At 32.6% G+C, this 22,973-nt stretch overlaps 6 protein-coding genes across 12 annotated transcripts; 2 read left to right on the top strand and 4 right to left on the bottom strand.

Annotated features, from left to right (window-relative positions):
- The first annotated feature begins 470 nt into the window (after positions 1-470).
- LOC100119191 (sperm-associated antigen 6-like) lies at positions 471-8,788 on the top strand. Its single transcript, XM_001602959.4, has 10 exons — positions 471-779; positions 861-1,123; positions 1,198-1,408; positions 1,491-1,669; positions 1,738-1,911; positions 1,990-2,142; positions 2,380-2,529; positions 2,592-2,750; positions 6,685-6,830; positions 7,620-8,788. Exons 1-10 carry the CDS (start codon positions 755-757, stop codon positions 7,771-7,773), a joined length of 1,614 nt encoding a protein of 537 aa, XP_001603009.1. The 5' UTR covers positions 471-754; the 3' UTR covers positions 7,774-8,788.
- Positions 3,624-7,551, bottom strand: LOC100679746. Its single transcript, XM_008203884.3, has 3 exons — positions 7,202-7,551; positions 5,661-6,406; positions 3,624-5,046 (listed from the first exon to the last, which is right to left on the bottom strand). Exons 2-3 carry the CDS (start codon positions 5,871-5,873, stop codon positions 4,957-4,959), a joined length of 303 nt encoding a protein of 100 aa, XP_008202106.1. The 5' UTR covers positions 5,874-6,406; positions 7,202-7,551; the 3' UTR covers positions 3,624-4,956.
- A 471-nt stretch (positions 8,789-9,259) lies between the features above and the next one.
- Positions 9,260-14,536, top strand: LOC100679618 (zinc finger protein 665). Its single transcript, XM_008203883.4, has 11 exons — positions 9,260-9,726; positions 10,186-10,447; positions 10,527-10,648; positions 10,736-10,973; positions 11,049-11,767; positions 11,838-12,175; positions 12,243-12,589; positions 12,663-12,971; positions 13,045-13,151; positions 13,270-13,521; positions 13,592-14,536. The coding sequence occupies exons 1-11, from the start codon at positions 9,589-9,591 to the stop codon at positions 13,775-13,777; spliced, it is 3,018 nt and encodes a 1,005-aa protein (XP_008202105.1). The 5' UTR covers positions 9,260-9,588; the 3' UTR covers positions 13,778-14,536.
- On the bottom strand, positions 13,944-16,708 carry LOC100117868 (autophagy-related 3-like). 2 transcript variants are annotated; one of them, XM_032597635.1, is made up of 7 exons: positions 16,658-16,708; positions 16,148-16,490; positions 15,817-16,005; positions 15,476-15,724; positions 15,246-15,395; positions 15,038-15,165; positions 13,944-14,968 (listed from the first exon to the last, which is right to left on the bottom strand). In XM_032597635.1, exons 2-7 carry the CDS (start codon positions 16,217-16,219, stop codon positions 14,806-14,808), a joined length of 951 nt encoding a protein of 316 aa, XP_032453526.1. In that variant the 5' UTR covers positions 16,220-16,490; positions 16,658-16,708; the 3' UTR covers positions 13,944-14,805. The 2 variants fall into 2 exon arrangements, with proteins under 2 accessions (XP_032453526.1, XP_001601099.1); XM_001601049.5 differs by lacking the exon at positions 16,658-16,708 and having other exon boundaries at positions 16,148-16,578.
- A 51-nt stretch (positions 16,709-16,759) lies between these two features.
- Positions 16,760-18,637, bottom strand: Rpp30 (RNaseP protein p30). Of its 5 annotated transcripts, none has more exons than XM_032596342.1 (8): positions 18,257-18,637; positions 18,062-18,173; positions 17,771-17,991; positions 17,627-17,695; positions 17,346-17,546; positions 17,192-17,259; positions 17,030-17,109; positions 16,760-16,944 (listed from the first exon to the last, which is right to left on the bottom strand). In XM_032596342.1, exons 2-8 carry the CDS (start codon positions 18,144-18,146, stop codon positions 16,838-16,840), a joined length of 831 nt encoding a protein of 276 aa, XP_032452233.1. In that variant the 5' UTR covers positions 18,147-18,173; positions 18,257-18,637; the 3' UTR covers positions 16,760-16,837.
- Positions 18,638-19,066: 429 nt separating this feature from the next.
- On the bottom strand, positions 19,067-22,687 carry Rab14 (Rab-protein 14). Of its 2 annotated transcripts, XM_032596288.1 has the most exons (8): positions 22,466-22,687; positions 21,541-22,368; positions 21,063-21,175; positions 20,853-20,979; positions 20,641-20,758; positions 20,447-20,565; positions 20,305-20,373; positions 19,189-20,212 (listed from the first exon to the last, which is right to left on the bottom strand). In XM_032596288.1, the coding sequence occupies exons 3-8, from the start codon at positions 21,166-21,168 to the stop codon at positions 20,095-20,097; spliced, it is 657 nt and encodes a 218-aa protein (XP_032452179.1). In that variant the 5' UTR covers positions 21,169-21,175; positions 21,541-22,368; positions 22,466-22,687; the 3' UTR covers positions 19,189-20,094. The 2 variants fall into 2 exon arrangements, with proteins under 2 accessions (NP_001123226.1, XP_032452179.1); NM_001129754.2 differs by lacking the exon at positions 22,466-22,687 and having other exon boundaries at positions 19,067-20,212; positions 21,541-22,016.
- Positions 22,688-22,973: the final 286 nt, after the last annotated feature.

Below are 22,973 nucleotides of genomic sequence, written 5' to 3'. Positions count from 1 at the left end.
TACAAAGCTCACAAATAATAAAAGTAAAGACAAGAAGTTGCAGAAGTTGTCTAGGTTTTTCGAGGCTCGCGCGATGATGGGGTCCAGGAAGTACGCGCTCCGTAGTTTTTTGTATCTAGGTTTTAGGAAATACAGTTGTAGAAGGCACGTGTGTAGGTGTTTGGGGGACCAGGCAAGACAGGAAAGTGTATTGGTATTCGTAATTCGAGGTCACTGATAATGGGCTCCGAAAAGTGCGCTCCGTAAGATTCGGTATCGACGTGTGGGAATCGGTTCTGTAGAAATAAGTGTCCAAATAGTCTGGGTCGTCGATTGCGCGGCCGGGATCCAACAAAAAAAAACCTGTACACCTTCTACAACCACCACTCATCCAAACTCCTAGACAACTTCTACAACCGTGTCTGCATTATTTTTGAATATGAATTTTGCAAATTAATTGTCTTTACTTGTATTATTTATGTTCAGAAATCACTGAATTATATATATATATATACTGGCGATTTAATCGTAACTCGTAATGCGACCGTCACTTGACGGACCCAGTGACAGGCGTCAGCCATTGGTATTTGAAAAAAATTATTTTGTCGCATCGAGATATACCAAGCCGTTTGATTGAATTGAAAAGCGATTCAATAAATATTTGCCATATCGCAGTTCTCTGAGTACCAATGCACTTGTTTTCGAAGAATCCAAGCTTTCACGCGTCGACTTTTGAAAATTACTAGCGAATGAATGATTTATTGAACAGCTCGAGATGACGGCCCGCATAATCTCACAAGGTAACGAAATACTAAGCGTAAACAAGCTGTGCGAATGGAACGGATATAGTCGGATAGAATTAATCGGGAAAAAATTTTCAGTCTTCGATCACTATCAAAAAGCGAGAATGCAATTCGTTCAGACAGTGACGGACCTAGCCTCAAGGCCGCACAACATCGAGTACTTGGACAATGCCGGCGTTTTGGATTTGCTTTGCCCCTTACTCTGGGACGTGACGCCGTCGATTCAACAGCTCACCGCGATCGCCCTCGGCAGACTGGCTAATCACGACGTCAAAATAGCTCGAGCCATACTGAACAAAAATATTCTGCCGCGAATACTGAAAAAGATCGACAAGCAAACTGTAGGTAATGTCGCGCTACCGGTCAATCTTGAAATCGTTTTTGACCTAGAGCCATCTGTTATGCTGTATTCCAGGAATTTTTCAAGAAAGCCGCCTCCTTCCTCTTACGAGCCTTGGTCAAACATACGCCAGAAATGGCCATGAGGGTTGTGAGCGAAGGTGGTCTGGAAGCTATGACTTTGTGCTTGGAAGATTTCAATCCTGGTGTGAAGGAGGCTGCTGCTTGGGCAGTTGGGTACATTTCTAGGCACAACAAATGCCTGGCGCAGGCTGCCGTTGACTCTGGTCGTCATCGTGTTTTCAACAATTTTATTTTACTCGCTCATTCAAACATTCAACTCAAATGAATGTGTATGTACACGCGCAGGTGCTGTTCCACTTTTGGTGCTTTGTCTTCAAGAGTCCGATGTATGTTTGAAGCAGATTAGCACCTCAGCGCTCTGTGACATAAGCAAGCAAACAGCGGAATTAGCGCAACTGGTCGTGGATGCAGGCGCTATTCCGCTTTTGGCGAAAGCCGTGTCGAATCAAGATCCGAAATTGAAGGTTGCGCGCTTGTTCGTGGTTATATTGCAATGATTTTTCTTTCAATCGCGCAATTACTTGAATTTCAGCGCCAAGCCTTGACTGCGCTCGGCTGCATAGCAAAGCACTCGACGGAGTTGACGGAATTCCTCGTGGAGGCGCAACTTTTTCCAGAGGTCCTTTGCCACATGCAACATTCGGATGAAAATGTTGCCAAAGCAGCGGCCACTCTGACCAAAGAAGTTTGTAAACACACGATCCAAGTGAGTTTTTAGGGAAAAATAAGCACCGGAAAAATCAATGTTTGGTTAATATGTATTTCGATTTGTTATGCTTTCAAGCTAGCTCAATTCGTATCGAACACTGGTGGAATCGAATTTCTCGTCGAGGCAATTAGAACTAGAAAAACTTCAACCAGGTTGCAAGCGATAATGGCTCTAGGATATATTGCTGGACACTCGGATGAACTAGCGACAGCTATTATCGAAATGAAGGTAAAAATAGTTTATTCGTTTAACCGTTCAGAATCGGTTCCATTTTATCGACCAGAAAAAAAAAGTTAACGATTATACTCGCATAACTTGAGTTTTTCATTTCCGACGATCGATACGATATAAAACGTGTACGTACGTACGTATCAGTTGAATGTTATTATTTTTATTTTTACGCCTATAAAATATTGCACGAAATTAAGCACTATAAAATTTTAAAAACGCATGTATATTTTGTAGGGTGTACATCAATTGGTAACAGTATTAACGATCGAGCAAGAAAATCACATATTGTCGATTACGATATGGGCTCTAGGACAAATCGGCAAACATTCACCTGAACATGCTAAAGCCATAGCAGACACTAATGTTTTTACTTGCATTTTAGCTGTAAGTAGTGCTTTTTAAAAGTGTAGGTATATAAATTTATAATATGACGATTTTTTCACAAGCTATATACCAACCCTGCGAATCCTGAAGATCTGAGAAATAAATGCAAAGCTAGTCTAAAGCAAATTTTGCAAAAATGTATGCATATTGAAGCTTTGGAACCATTATTGCACGACGCACCACCGAATATACTGAAGTACATTCTGGGACAATTTAGTAAGGTAAGAAGCACTTGAACTTATAATATAATTAAATAGCGCAATTCCCAAATAATATCAAGTTTAAATTTGAAAATAATATGATTATAATTAAATAATATAATTATTCTTATATTAAGCATGCAAGGATTTTATATTCAGCTTGACTTTGGTATATTGTGATAAAATATGCGGAATAATTATGAGGCGAACTTGAATCTTAAAGATATTTTTAACGTAAATAATTTTAAAAACTTGAAATAAATAAATAATAAAGTATGACGTTTGGTCAAACAAGAAATTTTTATTAAGCTTGATGTAATATAGTTTATTATAAAACATCTTTCAATGAAAATTATACCAATCGTAATTATTATTACAATTAAATACAAATATCTAACATTTTTTAATTTTTATTTATTAAACGTGAAATAGATAATTAATTAGCATTTTTGTTTACATTATGTTTAGGATGTACAGTTACCATAATCTAATGGTATAAAGTGATTGTATGTATGGTAAACTAATTAGCTATTAGTTACATATAACTATTTTATTCGATATAATTTCTATCTTATATTATCGGAATCTATTCAAGTCGACGTGGTATACGTAGTAAGATTCGTCGTCTTTCTTATGCTTTGTTTGCGTAATTAATTACATTGCATACGAAATTATTTATGTTTAAAGCTATGTTTACTGAATCTGACCGACACATTTTGAAGTCTCCAAATAAGCGCTTGTGTTTTTTTAATTCGCATGATTATCAAAATCTGACAAATGAACATTATGATATGAAAGTTGGTCAAGCAGATGTAGATATAAGGCGAATTTCATCATTTGCTTAGATCTTACCTTTGACATATTATACACACATATTTGGCTTTTTGAATTTACTTGTATTGGTGTGTATATATATATATATATATATATATATATATATATGTGTGTGTGTGTGTGTGTGTGTGTGTGTGTGTGTGTGTGTATTGTACAATATTAAGCTGTATGCGGCTCTTATATTTTACAAATTATACTTATGTGTATATACACAGATTGGTAAGAGATTATTCTATTGCCACAATTTGTATATTTTACAAGTCCTATACCTTGGATAACTTTTTTTTACAACTACTCTTGATTTTCACATGTAAAAATCTATAAATCAGTCATTTTATAAAAATTTATCAAGTTTTTATTTACCAATCATCATGTTGTAATTGTAAGATAAATTTATAATTAAAAATTATTTTGAATTCAACTTTTTAAATTGCCATAACAATATTTTCTTTTACTGGCATCATACATCAAATTATTTTACAACGGTTAAAAATAAATCGCAAGCAAGAATGTTCTTGTATTTATATTATACCAAAGCCATACATTTTTATTAAGTGACTAATACAGCATTTTAAAATGAAAGCACAACCACAAAATTCAGTCTTTTATAATATGCTCAACTTGTTTGTTTACAACAACACAATCTCAATTGACCAAGTGAATAAATATTTGATTTTTAGAAAATTAATATGATGGCTGTTTTTTTCTTAAGCTTGTTTTAAATATTTTTAACATATCCAATATTTTGAAATTAGAACGTCATACATTTCTGATATCATGTAGATTTGACAATTTCTAGTATTGGCAGAGTGTTTGTATAAAAAACTTGGTAAAATCCAGACATGAGTGTTGGTAAACCGCAAATTTATTTCATGCCAAACATTAACTTTACACGATTTAAATTGAAAGTTTTCTTATAAAAAAATTATTAAATCTTTTGTAAATATTACATTTTTCATAAAAATGCTCAATTGTTCACTTAATGCTGATTTTGAATACCCTCATTGCATGTGTTTAAACTAATAAAACATACAATTTTATTCATCATATATCTGCAATAAATTTTAATAGAATTAATAAACAGAGCCCCAATTTACATCAGAATATTGACTAGTAAGGCATTGCATTTGATATTGGCATTAGCATGTTTATACTTAACAATGTATTTCTATTCTAATACTTTGAACATTGTTAAAATTTCTATCTAATAAAAACATTTATTAAAATGTCGATATTTAATTTAATTAGAGGGTGAATATAACATAAAATAATAAACATTATTATTGAAGATGAAATAATAGAAGTCGAGTATAAACATTTCTTAAAAACGTTATTTCACATACATAATATATAATAGTTACCAGTTTTTTTATTTTTTTCTCAAATATACCGTCTACCAAAATTTATGCTCTACAACTGTATCTAAACGGGTAGCAATAGGGGCAAAAACTTGATTCAGAGCATGCATTCTGTCCAAGTATTTCTGAAAGAAAATTCAATAAAATTAAAATTGTTTTCCAAAGAATAGTAATTTTCTGTAATTTTTAGAATATTGGAATTATAAATTACATTATTTCATGGAATATGTAAGTTAAACATTTTTTTTATATCTTTTTGATAAAAGAAATTTATTCCTGACTTTGGTGACAGTATACCCTTGCAAACATACTTTTCGATTAAAAAATTTGGAAATGTATCATCGGCAGTTTTGGTAATTGAATTTATAAATTGAAAAACATTACGTATATATAAATGCATAATTCATATATTTAGAAATTTCATATACTACTTTATATAAAATAGTAAGAAAGTTAGTTATAGTTTTTATCAGATAGCTGAGTATTATAAAAACTAAAATTCAAATATTAGGAGGCAGTTATAAATCATAACACAAATAAATGCTTAATATTTTGATAGATCAGTGAAAAAAACTAACTCGGTGTCTTGTCATGGCAATTTAAATCACATTTCAGATTATAAACATCACTTAACTAAATATTTCCAAGTATTCTTATCAAACAGATATTTTGTTATTAATTATTCATCAGTTTCATCATTTGCTTTAATACTAGCGTAATTGTTCATATTTCTATTCACCCTTAACATTTTAAGAAAGCTTCCAAGTACCAAAATAGTTTTTCTATGTCTTTTGAATATTCCTGTATATAGAGCCTCCCTTATATCACGTCGATCACTGACGTCTGAATCTATACTTGATACAGAAACTATTGATGGTTTTGCAGAAACTGGCTGATGCTGAATACCAGCATCTCCTGTGCTTAAGACTATTCTTTGCTGATTGTTGATCATGTTGCAAAAAAATCAATTTACTATATTTATAAATTTATAAAAAAACATTCAGCTAGTTTATCGTAACAAAAAACTTGTGTTATAAATAATAGATCATCACTCAGATTTGTTAATATACTATTTACATTATTCTTCATCTCACTAGACTGTTCTCACCAGCTTGAAGCACACAACTTGTAATATTATTACACGATTCTGTTGTTTGGATTGAAATTCATGCGTCAAGTTGTGCATAACTTATCAGTTAAGAGTTTTACGTAGTGGTTGATATATCATTCGATTGTTTACAAGTGGATTTTCGTTCAAAGGCATTGTTTCAAATTTACGTGTTTCCACATTTTTCACCCTGAGTAGTGGAATTTTTTTAAAACTGATTGCAATCTTATCTGTTTAAATCAGTTTCTCAAGCATTTTCTTCTTTGGTATAATAAATTAATCACATCATAATAAAGCTCTTCAGATTTATGGTAGGTTACAATACGCATATCAAAACTGTAACTATGCTGTTCAAGTCCCATATAAGACCTGATTCACTGAAATTAAATATAAGTAATCAAATTTTCACTAGGAAGAAAAATATCAATGAAAACATAGTGTACAAGCAAAAAATATTAAATATAATAATGACTAGACAAGAAACTCATATTTTAATAATTATTGTACGATTGCGATATACAAAAAAAAGAAGAAGAAATACACGACTCAATTATTATAATGCTGTTAATTACAACTAATTAAATCTTAACAGTAGAGAGGTTTATTTTCTCATCAGTTATTAATAATAGTAATACATTAACTTGTTTTCTTATAGATTTTGCCTAACGATGCGCGAGCTCGACGATTATTTGTAACAACTGGAGGTTTAAAGAAAGTGCAAGAAATTCAAGCTGATCCAAGCTCTACTTTGTCAGAATACATAACAATAATCAATTGCTGCTTTCCTGAAGAAATTGTCAGGTTCAACCTTTTAATTTCTTACAAAAATCAAAAGCTCCTCTATTATCATATAAAATATCATTTGACTTTTGGTTTAACTGCACAATGAACTAAGATAAATAAATTAGGTCACCTTAGTTATTATTGAGAAAATTAAATAAAGCATATCCTACAATAGAATAGTACAATTAACACAAAGCTATTTAGGAGTTGGGAAAAAGAATATATCCTAATATTGCATTGATTTGAAAAAATCATATAAAAACCATTACTAGTTTGATTTGATTCACTGTACTACACTACTACATGATACTTATTTGTATGTTGAGAAAATAAAAGGACCTATTAGGTATTTGTTTTCGTTCAATAAAGGAGCTGTATTGCGAACTTACGTCGGCGAACGAACTTGGGTTGACCATAAAGCATTTTGTATTGCAGCAACTTTAGAAAAACATTTTTATATGCAAGCAACACTTGCTATAAGTAGAGTTTAATAGTTTTTGTAAACTCTGTAAATAGTCACTTTTATCACAAAGCGGCCATAGTATCACAGCTGAGTGCTGACCTGGAGGCTGCAGCTACTAGAAACTAGGGAGGTACATCAACCATGGAGTAAACAGTAAACGTCGATAAAAAAGGTCGTGTCGTTCGTCGACTTGGTCACGTGAATGTCAGTCCTTAAATACCTTAAATGAAAATTTTTAAGTTGTTTTATGTAATAACGATTATTTTTGTATATCGAACATTACACTCACACAAGTCTTACTTATGTGGATTAAAATTTTAATACCATAACGTATTTTTTTCTAGATACTATTCGCCAGGATATCCCGATAGTCTTTTGGAAGCTGTAGAACAGTATCAACCAAATTGTTCGTTTAACGAATCAAAATGTGAATCACTGTCGAACGAGCAAAGTAATTCCAGTATTTCTTTAGATGATAAGGGAGCAGTGTTGAATTAAAATAGATTTTTTTTTTTTCAATAAAAGTGCATTCATTTAAAAATTAAAAAATCCGACAAATATTGCTGGTAAAATTAAGGTTTACAATCATATTACAAAACTTAATTATAAAAGGGTATAACGGTAGCGCTCGTATGGCCAAGTGTTTGTTAAATTTTACAAAAGAATATGTCGAATTAATATAAATAAAATATAATTATACGCGTGCGAATTATATTAAAAAATCGCAATCAAACTCGAGCTGCGGCAAGATGAAAATAAAAACTAAATTAAAAAGTTTAACTGTCGCATTATTCGTGATAGCTGTGATAAGTTTGACAAATAACTGACTCGATTTTTTTGCATGGTAAAAAATAATGCGGACGCGCACATGATCGTTTCGTCGCTCTCTACGAAGAGTAGCATATAAACCGTTCAAATTTTCCGTCATAAGTAGCACGACTCGTTTGACCCACACTAGGCCTAGCTCAACTCAAACTTTAAACAACGATTTTCTATAAAAATGTTCCGATTTTTGCGAAACTGTCCCTAATGAACATTTTTAAATATTCACCATTTATAACAACTTTTTATCGAATTTAAGATTGTTTATAGTTTTAGTTTGGAAATTTTAACTGTGCTATAGTCTTCGTAGCGAGCGACAGTTTATTCAAAACAATTCATAAGTAGCATGCCTATACCTAAATTATAATAGGTTGTACTTGCCCGCAATACAGAGTCAAGTCAATCAAGTCAATACGCGACTAACATGCGGTACGGCAATTGACACTTGACTCACGTACCTATGGGTAAACCCAATTATTATAACCGATCAGATAGCCGCAATAATTATCAACATTACCAGTTCAATATATAAATTATATATTAATCATTAATAATTATTAGTTGTAATCTACCGCCGCATATCAGCGGCCCATCGAATGTATCAAGTACACGCACATTTTTATATATACGCGTATACTTATAGGTACTAAAGTATTATGTAAACTTAATAGATTCGACAAGGAAAAACCAATTTTGATTTATTTGCAATTCAAGTGTCAGTAAGTATAATTGAACAAGTCAAGTCTCTGCGTTGTGTGTGTGCCACTGTAAAAAATGTTTTCCTAATATTACTAACCCAGTAGTAAACCAAACAGTCCTACACCCAGCACAGTAAATTCACAACGGCGGTATAGTATTTTCACACTGAACGCGAGAATCTGACCCCTGTAAAATTGCTACGCTAAGAGTAGCAAACTAAGCCTACAACCTACGCTGGGCGAAGCAATTTTACTACAAGAAAAGTAAAATTGCTAGATTTTTGTAATTTTACGTAGCTGATCGTAGTAAAATTGCTATACGAAGGGTTGGAACCTCGTGTAATTTTACTAAATTTTAGTGATTTTAAAAAATCATTTTTTACAGTGATTTAAATGCAGGGAAAAGAATTAAGTATATATCTGCGTTTTTCATTCGCGCAATGCATCTTGTTAGTGTTATAGGTTTATGCTTAAAAGAGGCTCGCACGCATCGCACACGGCTGACGGCGTGTATCGCGCATAACCTCCAAGGCTATGAGAGTTTCTCCCCCACATTTCGTTTATGAATGTAAACATGTAAAATGTCCAGTTACGAAAGCTTTCCTGAATACCATATTAACGTAATGCCACAAGTATGACCAGCAGATAAATAACGATTGATTGCAACGCAAGTTTAGAACATGTATAGTTATATTCAAGATGCATAATAGTAAAGAATATCAAGTATAGTATAGGTATAGCTATAGGTGTAACAAGCCTCAAAGCAACGCGCATCAGTATATAGCTCGCCGTCATGGCGGAAATTCGTTTATACGATTCGACAATTTGTCGATTATGTGCGGAAAATAATGACAACGGCGAAATGTTATTCACTCATGAGTCCCAAGATACGGAGCTTAGTGCGATGGTCAACCGTTATTTACCGCTCAAGGTACGAAGACAAGCAGTCGATCCGAACAGCAATTCCAGTCTTGAACTTGACTTGCCTCTAGCCTATATGCATAATATGGATGTTCTCCTCATAATTTCCCGATCCAAACAAAAATATACCTTCGGCTACTGCATGGATCAAATCATTTTTACAATTGTTGCCACAAAGGCGCGCTATTCATTCTATTTTTTGACAATGACCTTTTTAACAATTATGTAAATCTGCTTTATTTGTTTTTTTAAAAGCATGTTTATTGTGGTTGATTTATTTCTAATATTCTTCAAAATAGTCACCAAACTTTTTTCTTTTTTTTTTTAAATCTTGCTCAACATTTTACTTTTTTTTTCACTTGCTTTTTATAATTGTACATAATACACAATCCACCTGTTATGATTGAAAACATAAAATAGCTAAAATAGGTATATATCAGTCAAACCAATAAATTGTTTCCACTTGCAGGTTTACGATGATGGCAAATTACCACGCACCATTTGTCCTGGATGTAATATCCAGTTGGAAGCCACTGTCCAGTTTTTTGAACTACTTATTAATGGTCAGCGTAAAATTCGAGAAATGTGGAAACAACAAGTTGAATTGGAAAGTAAAGCTGAACAAGAGCATTACAAAGTCAAGAGTATTAATTTAACTTTGGATAATTCAAAATTGATAAATTCAGAAAATGATAATTCAGAAGGTACTGAGCAACAAATTGTTATTAATGGTAAGCTACAGAGCCAAATTTATATTGGACATTAAGTATTACATTGTTCTGAAACTTTTATATTAAAATTATTTTTTAGTAATGCCAGATGGTTCTGTATTTGCGTCAGAACATGATTTGAGTTTACAAATGGAAGGGTTGGATAAACCTAAAAAAAGACGAGGTCGCCCACCAAAAGGATGCATAGAAGAAGAAGTAAAAGTAAAATACATTAATTATTTGATAAAACAGATGATAATACCAACACTTGAATAATTATTTACGTGTATTTATTTTTACATTTTTTAGGAGGAAAAAGAAGAGTACACAGAAGAAGAAGACGATAAACATGATGAAATGGATGGAGATGGAAGACAAAGGAGAAGACGCAAAGTTCCTAAAAGATACATAGAAACTGTGCGTGGTAAAGAGTTAGAAAAAATGTTTAAAGAAGAAGGTGTCTATGATGAAGACGACGTCCAAGTAAAGTATGAAGCTGATGAAAATCTTAATACTTCAACTGCAGATAGTAGCAATAGTGACACAGGTATTTATTTTGATGTACTGTGAAATTTCTATTTCTAAAAAATATTTACACTTTGTAATCATTATTATTGTCTAGAAATTATTGGGCATTTAGAAACAATAGAAGGAGAAAATTTAGGGGAATTTGTGGTAGTCAATAGAAATAAAGTTCGTTCTAAATCAAAATCTCAAAGATCCAAGTTTAAAAAAAAACACAAATTTACATGTTCCTATTGTGGCAAAGGTTTTCTACAACGAAGTAAATACATTATTCATGAAAGTTTACATAAAACTATTAACTATGAATGTGTTGAGTGTCAAGACCAATTCACTAATAAAGAAGATCTAATGTTTCATCAGAAATCATTAGCTCATTCTGGAATTAATGTAATCGAAACTAATAATGATCTAATAGATGACAAAAAAGTGAATTCACACAATTCAGTTGCTGTTAAAACAGTAGATATAAAATTAACTAATAGTGCTGAACTTGATAAAAGTTCAAGTAGCCCATTAACTAGTACTTTTAATGATACTGGGGGCTTGAAAAGTTTGGAGCAAGATGAATTGCAAGAGATTCTTGAAGAAAAGCAAGACAATTCAAGTCAAGATGAACCATCTAATGATTCAGAATTTCAAGATTTGAATGGTAGCTTAAAATGCTTGAAATGTAATAAACATTTTCAATCAAAAGATAATTTAGAAGCTCATGTGAAAGTAGTTCATGAAGGAGAAAAACCTTTTATATGCGAAATATGCAGCAAGGCATTTGCATATCAATCAAGCTTAAAAGGACACATGGAGATAGTTCATACAGTAAGAAATTTTTAAATATTATTTTATGATTTGGACAAACCTTATACTAATGCTAAAAAATATCAATTAGGATACCAATACAGATAAAGGATTTCCTTGTGACATATGTGGAAAAGTTTTGAATCACTCAAGTTCAATAGTGTATCATAAATTAACAGAACATAATAACGGACGTCGATTCGTGTGCAATAAATGTGGAAAAAGTTTCAAACATAAACAGCTTTTACAGCGACATCAACTTGTTCACTCAGAAGATAGACCGTATCCATGCAAGTCTTGTAATGCATCATTTAAAACAAAAGCAAATTTGCTAAATCATCAGTCAACTCATACTGGAGAGAAAAAACATTTTTGTGAACTCTGTGATCACAAATTTGCTCATAAAACAAGTCTTACTTTACATTACAGGTATAACCTTGATTATTTTAATTGGCGAAAATTTAAAAATACTTGTGTGATAACATTTTAATTTTAGGACTCATACAGGTCAAAAACCTTACAAATGTGAAGTTTGTTCAAAAAGTTTTTCACAAAATGGTAATTTGCAAGAACACATGAGAATTCATACAGGAGAGAAACCCTACTGTTGTGATCATTGTGGTAGGAAATTTACAACGTCTTCCCAGTTCAAGTTGCATGTTAAAAGACATACAGGAGAACGGCCTTGGAAATGTGAATTTTGTGGAAAAACATTTTTGCACAAAGATACTTGGAAATGTCATGTACGTAGACATACAGGAGAACGTCCCTTCACATGTGCATATTGCAATCGCGGTTTTACGGAACAATGGGCTTTGAAAAAACATTTAAGATTTCATACAGGTATAACATTCTCAAATAGTTCTTTCTGTTCCATGTAAGGATATAGATGAAAAATAAATAAACGATTTTCTAGGGGAAAAACCATACAGCTGTGAAATTTGCGGAAAGGCTTTTGCAGATTGTTCGAATTTAACAAAACATAAAAAGGTTCATAAAAATCAACCACCACCAGATTCGTCAGAATTATTGGATGGAAGAGCAAACATGGGACAAGTTTGGCAAATTCTACCAGATTCTCAAGAACAAAATGCAAGCAATTTAAATAATCTAGCTCAAGTTATGACAACTGATCAAGTTTCTCAAGATGATGGCATGTCTCAGATAATTTATGTTGCTTATCAAGATCCAGATCAATCAAATGAGTCTGAAACAGTACAATTCAGTAAGGAATATCACTTGTTTCAATTAATATTTTATTATCATTCACACTTATACAAATAACACATTTTTTTTAGATAAAGAAAACGTGATAGCTGATCACGAAAGAAACTTGGATCAAGTTTGTAATGATGAAAATTCAATAAATGTGAACGAGCTTGCGGAATCTGATTTACAATTGCAAGTAAGTATTGTATTTGATTATTTTGTGATATAAAAATTAGGAATCGTATAAACTTTACACAAAAACAACATAAAAACAAATTTTTAAAATACATTAAATAATTTATTATTTACTACAGATAACTGATGAAGATGGCAATGCCATTCCACTATCTATACAAGAAGCTAGACAGTTGTTGGCTCAAGGACATTTTATTAGTCAGTTAGATGGTGGGCAAACAATTAGAGTACAAAGTATGGATACACCTTTAGATAGTATTTCAAACATTGAAGAATCCGAAAACTCTGTAAAAGAAAATAATTTGCAAAAAATCAATATAGCAGCGTCATCTATTCAAACTGATGCTGAAGCAATAGCAAAAGTCTTGGAGGTAAGATAAAAAAATCTTTAAAAATTCAAATAAAGATCAAGTTTGTTAATATCTTTCAACTAAATATTAGGATGAAGATACTGATGCAACAGCTGTAGCATCTGTTAACCAAATAAATACAGAGGACCAATTGGAATTGGCTGATGGTCAACAAGCTATAGAGTTTATTACTCAAGATGGTCAAAAAGTTCGATTGGTGACTTCTCTGAATGTAGACCCACTACAGTTAGCCTCTGAGTACCTGACTATTGTTTAAGTTAATTTATGGCGATAGAGCTATAAATCGTTTAAACTATTGTGATAATTATACAAAACATTTTATTTCATGAATTATTCTCTGCATATTAAGTTATGTATAAATTGTAGATTTTAAAAACTATTTGCTTCATGATAAAAAATAATGTAAAAACTTAACATATGTATATGTGTGTAAGTATGAAATGATATTTTCATTATCACCATTTAATAATTACAGAAAATTGCTTACAATATAAAATCATGATGGTATATTGTTGATTTAACCAAATTAAATTGGTATAAAAATTGTAGATACAACATATGCTTTTTATTACTAATCATACCAATTCCAGTTTTGAAAATGATTAACCATTGTTTTACATGTATTTTGAGAGTGTTCAAGAGTATTATACAAATAGTATCAAAATGACACCTAAAGCAGATATATTAAATAAAAATGACGCATAGAAAAGCTACATTATTAAAATAATTTGAACCACCATTCGGTTCACACATAAATATTTAATACTAGTACTGTAAATTTGAATCCAGAATACTTTTTCAATTAATTAAAAGAATACTTCAAGTAGATATAAATTGTAAGTTACGGGAAAATTTGTGTAATACATTAAAACATTTTCTTATTTGGATTTTATATTGCTAATTAGTAAGATACGCATACTTATAGAAATAAAAAGATGTACATATACGTAGTACTAGGTGTATTTAACAAGTTTAATTACCAAATAACTCATAAACCTTACAAATAAAAAAAAAATTGTATGAAATTTGTAACAGACTTTTGTCAATATTCTACTTTTCTAACATGACAATTTTTCTATCGCTTATTATTTGCTTATTTAAGACGCATTACTCGAAAATATACATGTTTATACAGTAATAGCAAAATGTTAAAATAAATTCAGAATTTCAAAAATCAATACATTAAAATTTTTATTGCAATTGACAAACCCATTAACAAAATTCATAAAATTAATGAGACTGGTTACAAGCTGACTTAAAAAAAGGCTTGATTTTCTTTTACCCTTAACTTGAACTAGTTAATGTAACATTTTGAGTATAATCATATTCAATTGTTGGTATGACGGATTGTACAAATTTTAAAAATATTATAAGGTACATGTGAACTCCTAATTCTCTGCCACCTTCCATTACAGTTTCTATAATTTTTTTCATAACTTCGGCGTGTCTGGAAAAAGCAAGATGTTCAAGCTACCGTTTATATTAAAAAAAAAGTTTGTATTAACCATGACATTACCTGCAAGGATGTACAGATGCCATGGGAGGCCCAGGCATATGGGGATGAGTTTCCATTGTGACAGTTTTCTTGGCATGATCTTGACTGACATCTTCATACATTTCCTCAACAGTTAAAGGTTTTCGATTCTGAACATGTAATCCGGTTATTTATTTGAAGAATATAATAAAAATCGCACTGAAAGGACAAAAAGAAAAAAGAAAATTACCTCATCATACCCAAAAAGCCACAGTCTTGGTGTTTGATAATATTTGTCATAAGTAATGTGCAAGTCATATGTACGCGTTCTAATAATTTCACCCTCTGAAAATGATTCTTGGTTTTCTTTGGCTTGTTTTTTGGATGCATCTGTAGTGTACTATCAAAAAAAGACATTTTGAATGATATTGAATTTCATAATAGTAACATCATTAAAATTTACGCATATGAGAAATTTACTTTGTCTTGCTCATCAAGCATCCCACTGACTTCAAAGGCTTCCATATCCGCCGCTTCCTCATCATCATCCTCATCTTCCAAATCACCAGCTAAATTAGCAGATGCTGCTGGTGTAGCTTCTTCCAATGTCATTTCAGAAACTTTTTCTTCTACACCTGTAAGATTCACATCATAATGATGAGTATCAACCCATCCACCTTCTGGATCATCAGCTTCTATAATTTGTTCTTGTTCATCACAGTACTCTATCTGAATAATACAATAGAGACAAATTAGTACCTATAATGAGAGTATGAATAAAATTAAAAGTTGCTACGTATAGAGTATCAAGAATCAATTACTTGTTTACATCGGCGAGTGCAAGGAACATTTCTTGTAAGTAAAAACTGTTTATCTTTTGGAAGATAAGGTTTAGCTCTGTCTACATCTCCAACTGCCCATTGCCAAGTGGGACAATGGTGAACAAGGTGCTCGCCAGCAGCTACAAACTCTTCGGGAGTCAAAACTCCAGTTTCCCTAAATTTACTTTCCTGTTAAAAAAAAAAATAGTAATAATAATCATAAAAATAATAAATCGTTCCAGAAACAAATCTTATGATCGTAAATTAGTCTTTGTTCTTACGAAAAGAATAAATTAATGTAAATAAATAAAAAATACTAGCATATACAAACCTTGAGAACAGGGGTTAAATACTCTGCAACACTGAGAGCAGTGCCCTTAACGGAGTTTATAACACTTTGCATGATAACAAGTTTTGTCTTGAAAAAAGTCTGCTCTGATAGATGCAGAAACTGGCTCTTGTTAGACCTTATTTCCAATCGTATTATCGTATTAACGATTAACGAAAGCACAGACAGCTTATACAGATATTATAGTATACACGACTGTAATCCGTTCGGCAGAGAGCCATGGGCATGCAGACCCAAACTCCAGACGTAGATTACACCGACTCGCTCTGCTCAATCACTCTTCTACAGCAGTACAGCCTTCTGTGATGATGCTATAGGTACTTATCTAGCCATACAACAAAATATAATGTTAGGTGGTTTTATGCTTGCGCCCTGCACTGATGAACGTATTTTTTTATAACTACGCATGCGCGTGCCACATTATTGTCACGTGGTTCTATTCGCGCTTTTCCGTTTCTCTATATAAGTATATACTTATACTTATATACTTACTGAGCATCATCGCAGTATTAGCTTCTCGCTTTATATATGCCAAGTGCCGCTGGCTTCTGATGACGGCCCGCTTGATGCGTAATTTGAGGATTGAAATGAAAATATAAAAAAATATTTCAATTTATTTTACAGTACATACATTTACATTTACGTATTGTATAATATAAAATTATTTTTATTTTACGCTTCTATTCGCGGCTTTTTAATAGTTTCTGAATCGTCTTTTTCAATTACCTCTTTTTCATTATTTACAATGTGAAAAAGAGCTTTTCCGCAACGTCGTCCTTCTGTAAAGAATATTTATGCCAATTTATTTCTCAACTTGCTTTATTTAGATTAATAAAACTTGTGTGGCTTTAAAAAAAGTCTTACCTCCTTTTAAAAGTACTTTATGAGCTTGTTCAAGTAATGAATATTTCGCTTTTCTTTGATTTAATCCTAACAATCGAGCTCTATTTACATGTAAATTAAGGATAGTATGGTAACATTTAACTCCAAGATTTTTTTTTCAATTTCAATTCATTTAAAGGATACAAATTTACTACATCGTAAGGATTTCTAATTAAAGATGCATTGTCAGCACCACTGGATATAACTATATTCTGAAATAAAAAATTAATTTGTTTAAATTGTTTTTAAGCAATATGTGTATGTACTCTTTATAAATTATAAAAAAATAATACTGTACCTTGCTTTTACCAAAAGTGTGAAATAAATGAGAGTAGTGAATTGCAAGTTTTCTAGTTTTCGGTTTAATAACTTCACCATATTGAATTTCAAAATGTATTCCTTTTTCTGTTGCTTGAAAATATAATTTTCTACTTAGTCTTAAGCTAGAACAAGTTGCATTTATAAAAATTATGTCAACATTTAGTTGAGAGCAAGCAAACTGTAAAAATGTTAAAAGATTATTAATAATTCATTAATATGTTGAGTAAATTTAAAATATAATAAGTAGAAATTATTTACTTGGAATGCAGCTTGAGTTTTGGGCACAACAGCAAATAAATTGTATTTTTTTAGAACTGGTGACTGATTCTGAAAATTACAATAGATAAAAACATAAGAGTTTACGCAAATATTTACAATACTACATGTTTCATTTCAACTTACTAGAGAATGTGTTTTTACTGGATCTGAAAATGAAAATGTTATTCTATTGAGTATTTTAAGTTTTCCCTTGAATTCTTCATACAAATCCTGTACATTGATGGGTTCTGGTACAGTAGATATTGGAATCGTAACATTTTCATTAATTTTCTTTTTCTTTCTCTTATCAGTGTCAAATATAGTTTCATCAACATTTTGGTTTATAACAACTGTACTGTAACCAGCTAAAAAATTAAAAAATAGATTTTTAATAACCATACTTAATTAATTTATTATTAATAATTATTTATTTACCATTAATTAATTTTAATAATATTTCTTTTAAATGTTGCTTATTTTCAGATGCATTTATACACAAGTCACAAAATCCGTAATTCATTGTTCTAGTTCATTCGCATAAAAAATCCTGTAATAACATAACCTACTAATCAAAAAATGATCAATAAAAACTTGCTTTTTTTCATTTAAAAATATAAAACGAACACATTCTCAAATATCTCACGTTCCAAGATCTATATCCGCAATATAGTTCTAAATTTGATAGTATTTCATACACAAAATCACGATCATTGTATTTCTCATGAAGAGATATAAACACAATGTATATCTATATGTTGACTATGTTAGACTAACAGCTTCTATGTATTACTTATATATGTGTATGTGTCTGTGAAATACTTGTCCGATTTGATCAGAAACAACACAATTTTTATAAAATAATTCAACTCAACTATATTAGGTATTATAATATGGCCCGAGTAATGTTGACAGAACACACACACACATGCACACACTCACTCACACACACACACACACACACACACACACACACACATATATCCAGTCCAAAATAAAAACGAAAAAAAATTTTTCAAATTTTTAACCGTTTATTGTATAGTTTTAATACGTAAAATTTGTCTATTGTTTAGCAATAATCAAATAAAAACATTATATTTACGTTAATTTTATGTGTATATGGTATATGCGTTAGTAACATATTTACATACACAGATACACTATACAGTATACCCATTGATACTTTCACGCACTTCGGATTTTAAAATTTCACATTTTTACACGCACTCAAAGCGCTAGATATACAATGAATAATAATAATTACCTACGTGTCATGTATATATTGTACTCTAAGTTACAGGTTTACTGCAATATCAAGTTGTTGCTTAAAAAGAAAAAAGTTTATGAAATGTTTTTTTAATTCAAGCAAGAAATAATTTGATTTTAATACTATTTTTGATACTGTCTATACGTATATAAAAATCAATGAATCACTAGATTTTGTTTAAAGCGTTTTAAATAAAAAAAAATTTACTTTCATATATTTTGTCATTTACATATTGCAAACGATTTAATTTAATACAAATAATCTTATTAGGCCCATTTTTAACAGAAACAGACTCACGTTACTTGATTGCATTTAGCAAAATAAATCATTTATATACATACAATTTATAATTTCTTTAATGCTATAAATTATAATAACAATACAATAATTTTCCATTTAAAATTTAGTATTAGTAGATAAAGCACACCTTCATAACGGCATTAAAGTAGTTTTAAATACATTTTATAACGGTCATACAAATGTTCAATTTACTATTTACTTACTTAATATTATTATTCATTATTATTTATCAATCTAATCGAAAACTGTTAGACACTACATTTTTCTTACATGATTTAATATTTCATAATTTTGTTTGTTTGTGTAGAATAGCGATTAGTCTCGCATTGTTTTTACAAAATGTGTGACTTGTGAAAAAACTATTTTTCACAATACGCGCCATCGGGCCTTATCATTTCATAGTTTTTGTTCCCGCCTTTTACAATCTAAATGTAGTGCATAGAGGAATGAAACAAATCCTTAATTCCTTGATTTTGCTTGATCTTACAAACATCAAGTATATGTAACACAGTAAGGATAGATTATTCAATAATTTATCCATCAATATAATATTTATCATCGATTATTTTTTTCATTATGGCAAACTAGTTTTCCAAGCTGAATACCAATAGTTGGGTGAAATTCGTGGATTTCAAGCTATTTCTAGTAAGAAATCATTTTAGTTATCTGCTTCATAAATTTATGTTACTCATATTTTATAAAAAAAGCCATTATATTATGAAAGTTTTTTTTTTAATAATTTGTCAACTGAAAAAAATATCCTGGATATCAAGACTGCCCTTGAACAAACACTTGTTATCAAATATCTGGACAGGGCATAGTTTTCCTTGTTTTTATGTAAATCATGTATTATGCATTATTAATATTAATGCATAAGAGGGCCTATATACAGATAAATAGTGGCTTAACAAGAGCATGAGTCTTTCCCTCCTTGTTGTACACTTAATACCCCTTGTAAATTGGTACGACCAGGCTGACTTGGATTATGTTGCACACCTGATTCTGCTGCATTCAGATCCAAACTGGAAAAGTAAATGGAAAAATAGTAACATATACTACTAGACTTCTGATATGGATACATTTTTTGTTTCAATTAATAATCAAAAAAACTTACCGGCCATCTTGTATGCTCTGGAAGATTTTCTTGGCCGTTTCCAAAAACGCTTCTTCTACATTATCTCCCCTGAAATAACGAAAAGTAGGTTCAATATTCTGAATTTGAATTAAAATGACTGGCATCACATTAGCATACATACGTTTTTGCACTAGCTTCTACAAACATCAGTCCATTTTCATCAGCAAACTGCTTTGCTTCTTCATAAGTAACATCTCGTTGTTCATCCAAATCACTCTTGTTTCCAATTAAAAATATTACCTGTAGATAGATAATTAAATTTGTTATTTTAATGCCACAATACATTTTATTTTAATATGAAAATAAAATACACACAGTGCTTGGATTTGTAAGATTTCTTGTATCTGTCAACCAGCTGCTCAGATGATTGTAAGTTGATCGTCGTGTAATATCATAAACCATCAGGGCACCGGCAGCTCCACGATAGTAAGATCTATTAATTAAAATAAAAGATTCCAATAATTTAGTTTTGATCATTAGCGCTTGTAAAAAATTCTGTAGATACTAGTTAACTGCAGGTATCATACCTTGTAACTGCTCTGAAACGCTCCTGACCAGCTGTATCCCATATTTGGAGTTTAATTTTTTGACCTGCTACTTCAATAATTCTCGTTCCAAATTCCACACCAATAGTGTGAGGACAGTCAGCCATAACTTGAGCAGAAAAAAAATTTTCATAACTAGAGTCACACAGGTGATAAAACCATGTTTGTTCAACTGCTATAGTGCATACTTACATTTTTTTTCTGTAAATTGGTGGAGTAAACATGATTTTCCCACCCCCATATCACCTATGATGATGTACTTGAAAATATAAGAGTAATTGTACGGTCCTGCCGACATCTTGCACCTAAAAGAAGCAGAAAATTCTTGGGCCGATTAAAATCGAAAAAAATTCCGCAGCGCACAAAGGAAAGAGGAGAAATTTGTTAGGCTAGTCAGCGAGTAGAACGCGCAGGCAACGTCATGGAACGGCAATACAAGTAGGTGTGTATATCGAAACAGTAAGTCGTCGAGCCTGGCGTGCGCGTGTTTCTCTCTCTCTCTCTCACTCTCTATCGAATTTGCGGGCGTAGACGTATACACAGGAAACACACTGCAGAGTAGATAGATAAAGAGAGATTACGAAGAACGGGAGAGAGAGAGAGAGAGAGAGAGAGGGGGGGCGACGGAGAGAATTCACAAGGTGTACAAAATAATGGACGAAAGACTCACGCAAGTCCGGAGCTGGTTCGTCAAAATGTTCAAGTCTTTCCGCGAGTATACGCAGACAGGCGGATACTGATGTGTAAGCCCGAGCTGGCCGAGTGGAACGTCGTCGTATCAGGACGAAGAGGAGTCAGCAAGTAGTATGCGTCAGAGCAGCCAGTTGTTGAAAGTTATCGATGAAAAATAGCTGCTGCACATAGGCCACTGCGGCTTAGTTGTGTATTTTCAAGAATCGGAGCTGCTAACTGCAGGAGAGAGGGGGAGTCGGAGCAGGTTGCTTTGCTGCGCTGGATGATGGGGGGCCCTCGAAAAGGATCCGCGAGTCTTGCTTCGCGCGCAGCTGGTATGCGGCTGACTGCTGCAGTTGTCTTGAGCCCGTCACACTCTGCTGGCACACTCTGCTGATGCTCTTGCTTGTCGTCAGTTGCCGAAAACTAGCCAACTAGAAGCTACACACACTGCACAGTGTACGATTTGAGCGCTCTGATCAGCAGCAGCAGCGACAGTAGCATATATATGTATACAGTTGATCGCGAGCCGCGAGGAGAGCGTAGTGGGGGAGGGGGCTGCGCGTTCTCTCTTCTGAGTCTTCTGACACTCGTGCGGTTGAGCTGACTCAAGCGCCCGCGAGATGTATATGTATGCAGTATACACGAAGGTACACCTACTGCACAGTCTCGACTCGCGAACAGGTTCAACAAATAATTTTGGAATCGTCGAATTTCCGAGCAATGCCAATGATCAACTGTTCCGCGCGGATATACTTGTCCACATTTAGAGGAGTTGGGCGTAGTTCTAGCTTTGGAGCCCCTAAAAGTTCCGCACCTGGGAATCCTGGAAAAACATGATCCAATACATATAGTAATACATGTATATTGTATACACACACGCGACACCCCGCATGCATATACGTTCAACTATACATATATACAAGAGAGTAAAACAAGGCTGGTTCGCATTGCGCGTCAAGCTGGCGCGGTCAAGCGGCGGCTGCGATTATGCTGTTTATGCGCGAGCTAAGTGATTTTTCTTGAACGTCGCACATTTACATAGGAAATGGCCAATAGCCGCGGCTCTGCTAGTACGAAGCAGATAAAGTGCTAATGCAATTGCGAGCGTCACTTCCGCTTATCTTGGCTTGACTTGCGCGAGTGGCTGCAGTGAGGACTCGGAGGAGTCGAGTTGGAGAGAGAGAGAGAGAGAGAGAGAGAGAGCGAGAGAGAGCGAGAAAGAGGACCGGACTGTAGCGAGTAAGCCAGTATATAGCTGGGAGAACGCAAGCAGAGAGCAAGCGGCCAGTAGGGGACGCACAACGATGATGGAAGGAAACGAGTGAGCGGCCGAACGCGGATTGTCGGCCTGAATTTTATCAGTATTTTTCAAAACATTTCTACGAGTTTCTTAAGTTTTATTCATTATTCGACGCATCGTTAAGCTCG

The sequence above is a fragment of the Nasonia vitripennis genome, chromosome 2 (genome assembly GCF_009193385.2).
Source record: "Nasonia vitripennis strain AsymCx chromosome 2, Nvit_psr_1.1, whole genome shotgun sequence".
Classification (NCBI taxonomy): domain Eukaryota; kingdom Metazoa; phylum Arthropoda; class Insecta; order Hymenoptera; family Pteromalidae; genus Nasonia; species Nasonia vitripennis.
The sequence above is the reverse complement of the archived record's forward strand: the minus strand, read 5'-3'. Positions and strand labels throughout refer to the sequence as shown.

Bases quoted from the DNA above. Each gene is read 5' to 3' on its own strand.
- LOC100119191 (XM_001602959.4), top strand. From the start codon at position 755: ATGACGGCCCGCATAATCTCACAAG. The intron at 1,409-1,490 runs GTCGTCATCGTG...GTACACGCGCAG, and splicing joins GCAGGCTGCCGTTGACTCTG to GTGCTGTTCCACTTTTGGTG. The intron at 2,530-2,591 runs GTAAGTAGTGCT...TTTTTTCACAAG, and splicing joins TTTTTACTTGCATTTTAGCT to CTATATACCAACCCTGCGAA.
- LOC100679746 (XM_008203884.3), bottom strand. From the start codon at position 5,873: ATGATCAACAATCAGCAAAGAATAGTCTTAAGCACAGGAGATGCTGGT. The intron at 5,047-5,660 runs GTGAATAGAAAT...ATTTTCTTTCAG, and splicing joins GCTTTCTTAAAATGTTAAGG to AAATACTTGGACAGAATGCA.
- LOC100679618 (XM_008203883.4), top strand. From the start codon at position 9,589: ATGGCGGAAATTCGTTTATACGATTCGACAATTTGTCGATTATGTGCG. The intron at 11,768-11,837 runs GTAAGAAATTTT...AATATCAATTAG, and splicing joins ACATGGAGATAGTTCATACA to GATACCAATACAGATAAAGG. The intron at 12,972-13,044 runs GTAAGGAATATC...CATTTTTTTTAG, and splicing joins GTCTGAAACAGTACAATTCA to ATAAAGAAAACGTGATAGCT.
- LOC100117868 (XM_032597635.1), bottom strand. From the start codon at position 16,219: ATGCAAAGTGTTATAAACTCCGTTAAGGGCACTGCTCTCAGTGTTGCA. The intron at 15,396-15,475 runs GTAAATTTCTCA...TTTTTTTGATAG, and splicing joins TGCTTGATGAGCAAGACAAA to TACACTACAGATGCATCCAA. The intron at 14,969-15,037 runs GTAATGTCATGG...TGCTTTTTCCAG, and splicing joins GCATCTGTACATCCTTGCAG to ACACGCCGAAGTTATGAAAA.
- Rpp30 (XM_032596342.1), bottom strand. From the start codon at position 18,146: ATGAATTACGGATTTTGTGACTTGTGTATAAATGCATCTGAAAATAAG. The intron at 17,992-18,061 runs GTAAATAAATAA...TTAATTTTTTAG, and splicing joins ATTATTAAAATTAATTAATG to CTGGTTACAGTACAGTTGTT. The intron at 16,945-17,029 runs GTAAGACTTTTT...TATTCTTTACAG, and splicing joins TAAAGTACTTTTAAAAGGAG to AAGGACGACGTTGCGGAAAA.
- Rab14 (XM_032596288.1), bottom strand. From the start codon at position 21,168: ATGTCGGCAGGACCGTACAATTACTCTTATATTTTCAAGTACATCATC. The intron at 20,374-20,446 runs GTATGTATGCTA...TCGTTATTTCAG, and splicing joins GTAGAAGCTAGTGCAAAAAC to GGGAGATAATGTAGAAGAAG. The intron at 20,213-20,304 runs GTAAGTTTTTTT...TTACTTTTCCAG, and splicing joins CAGAGCATACAAGATGGCCG to TTTGGATCTGAATGCAGCAG.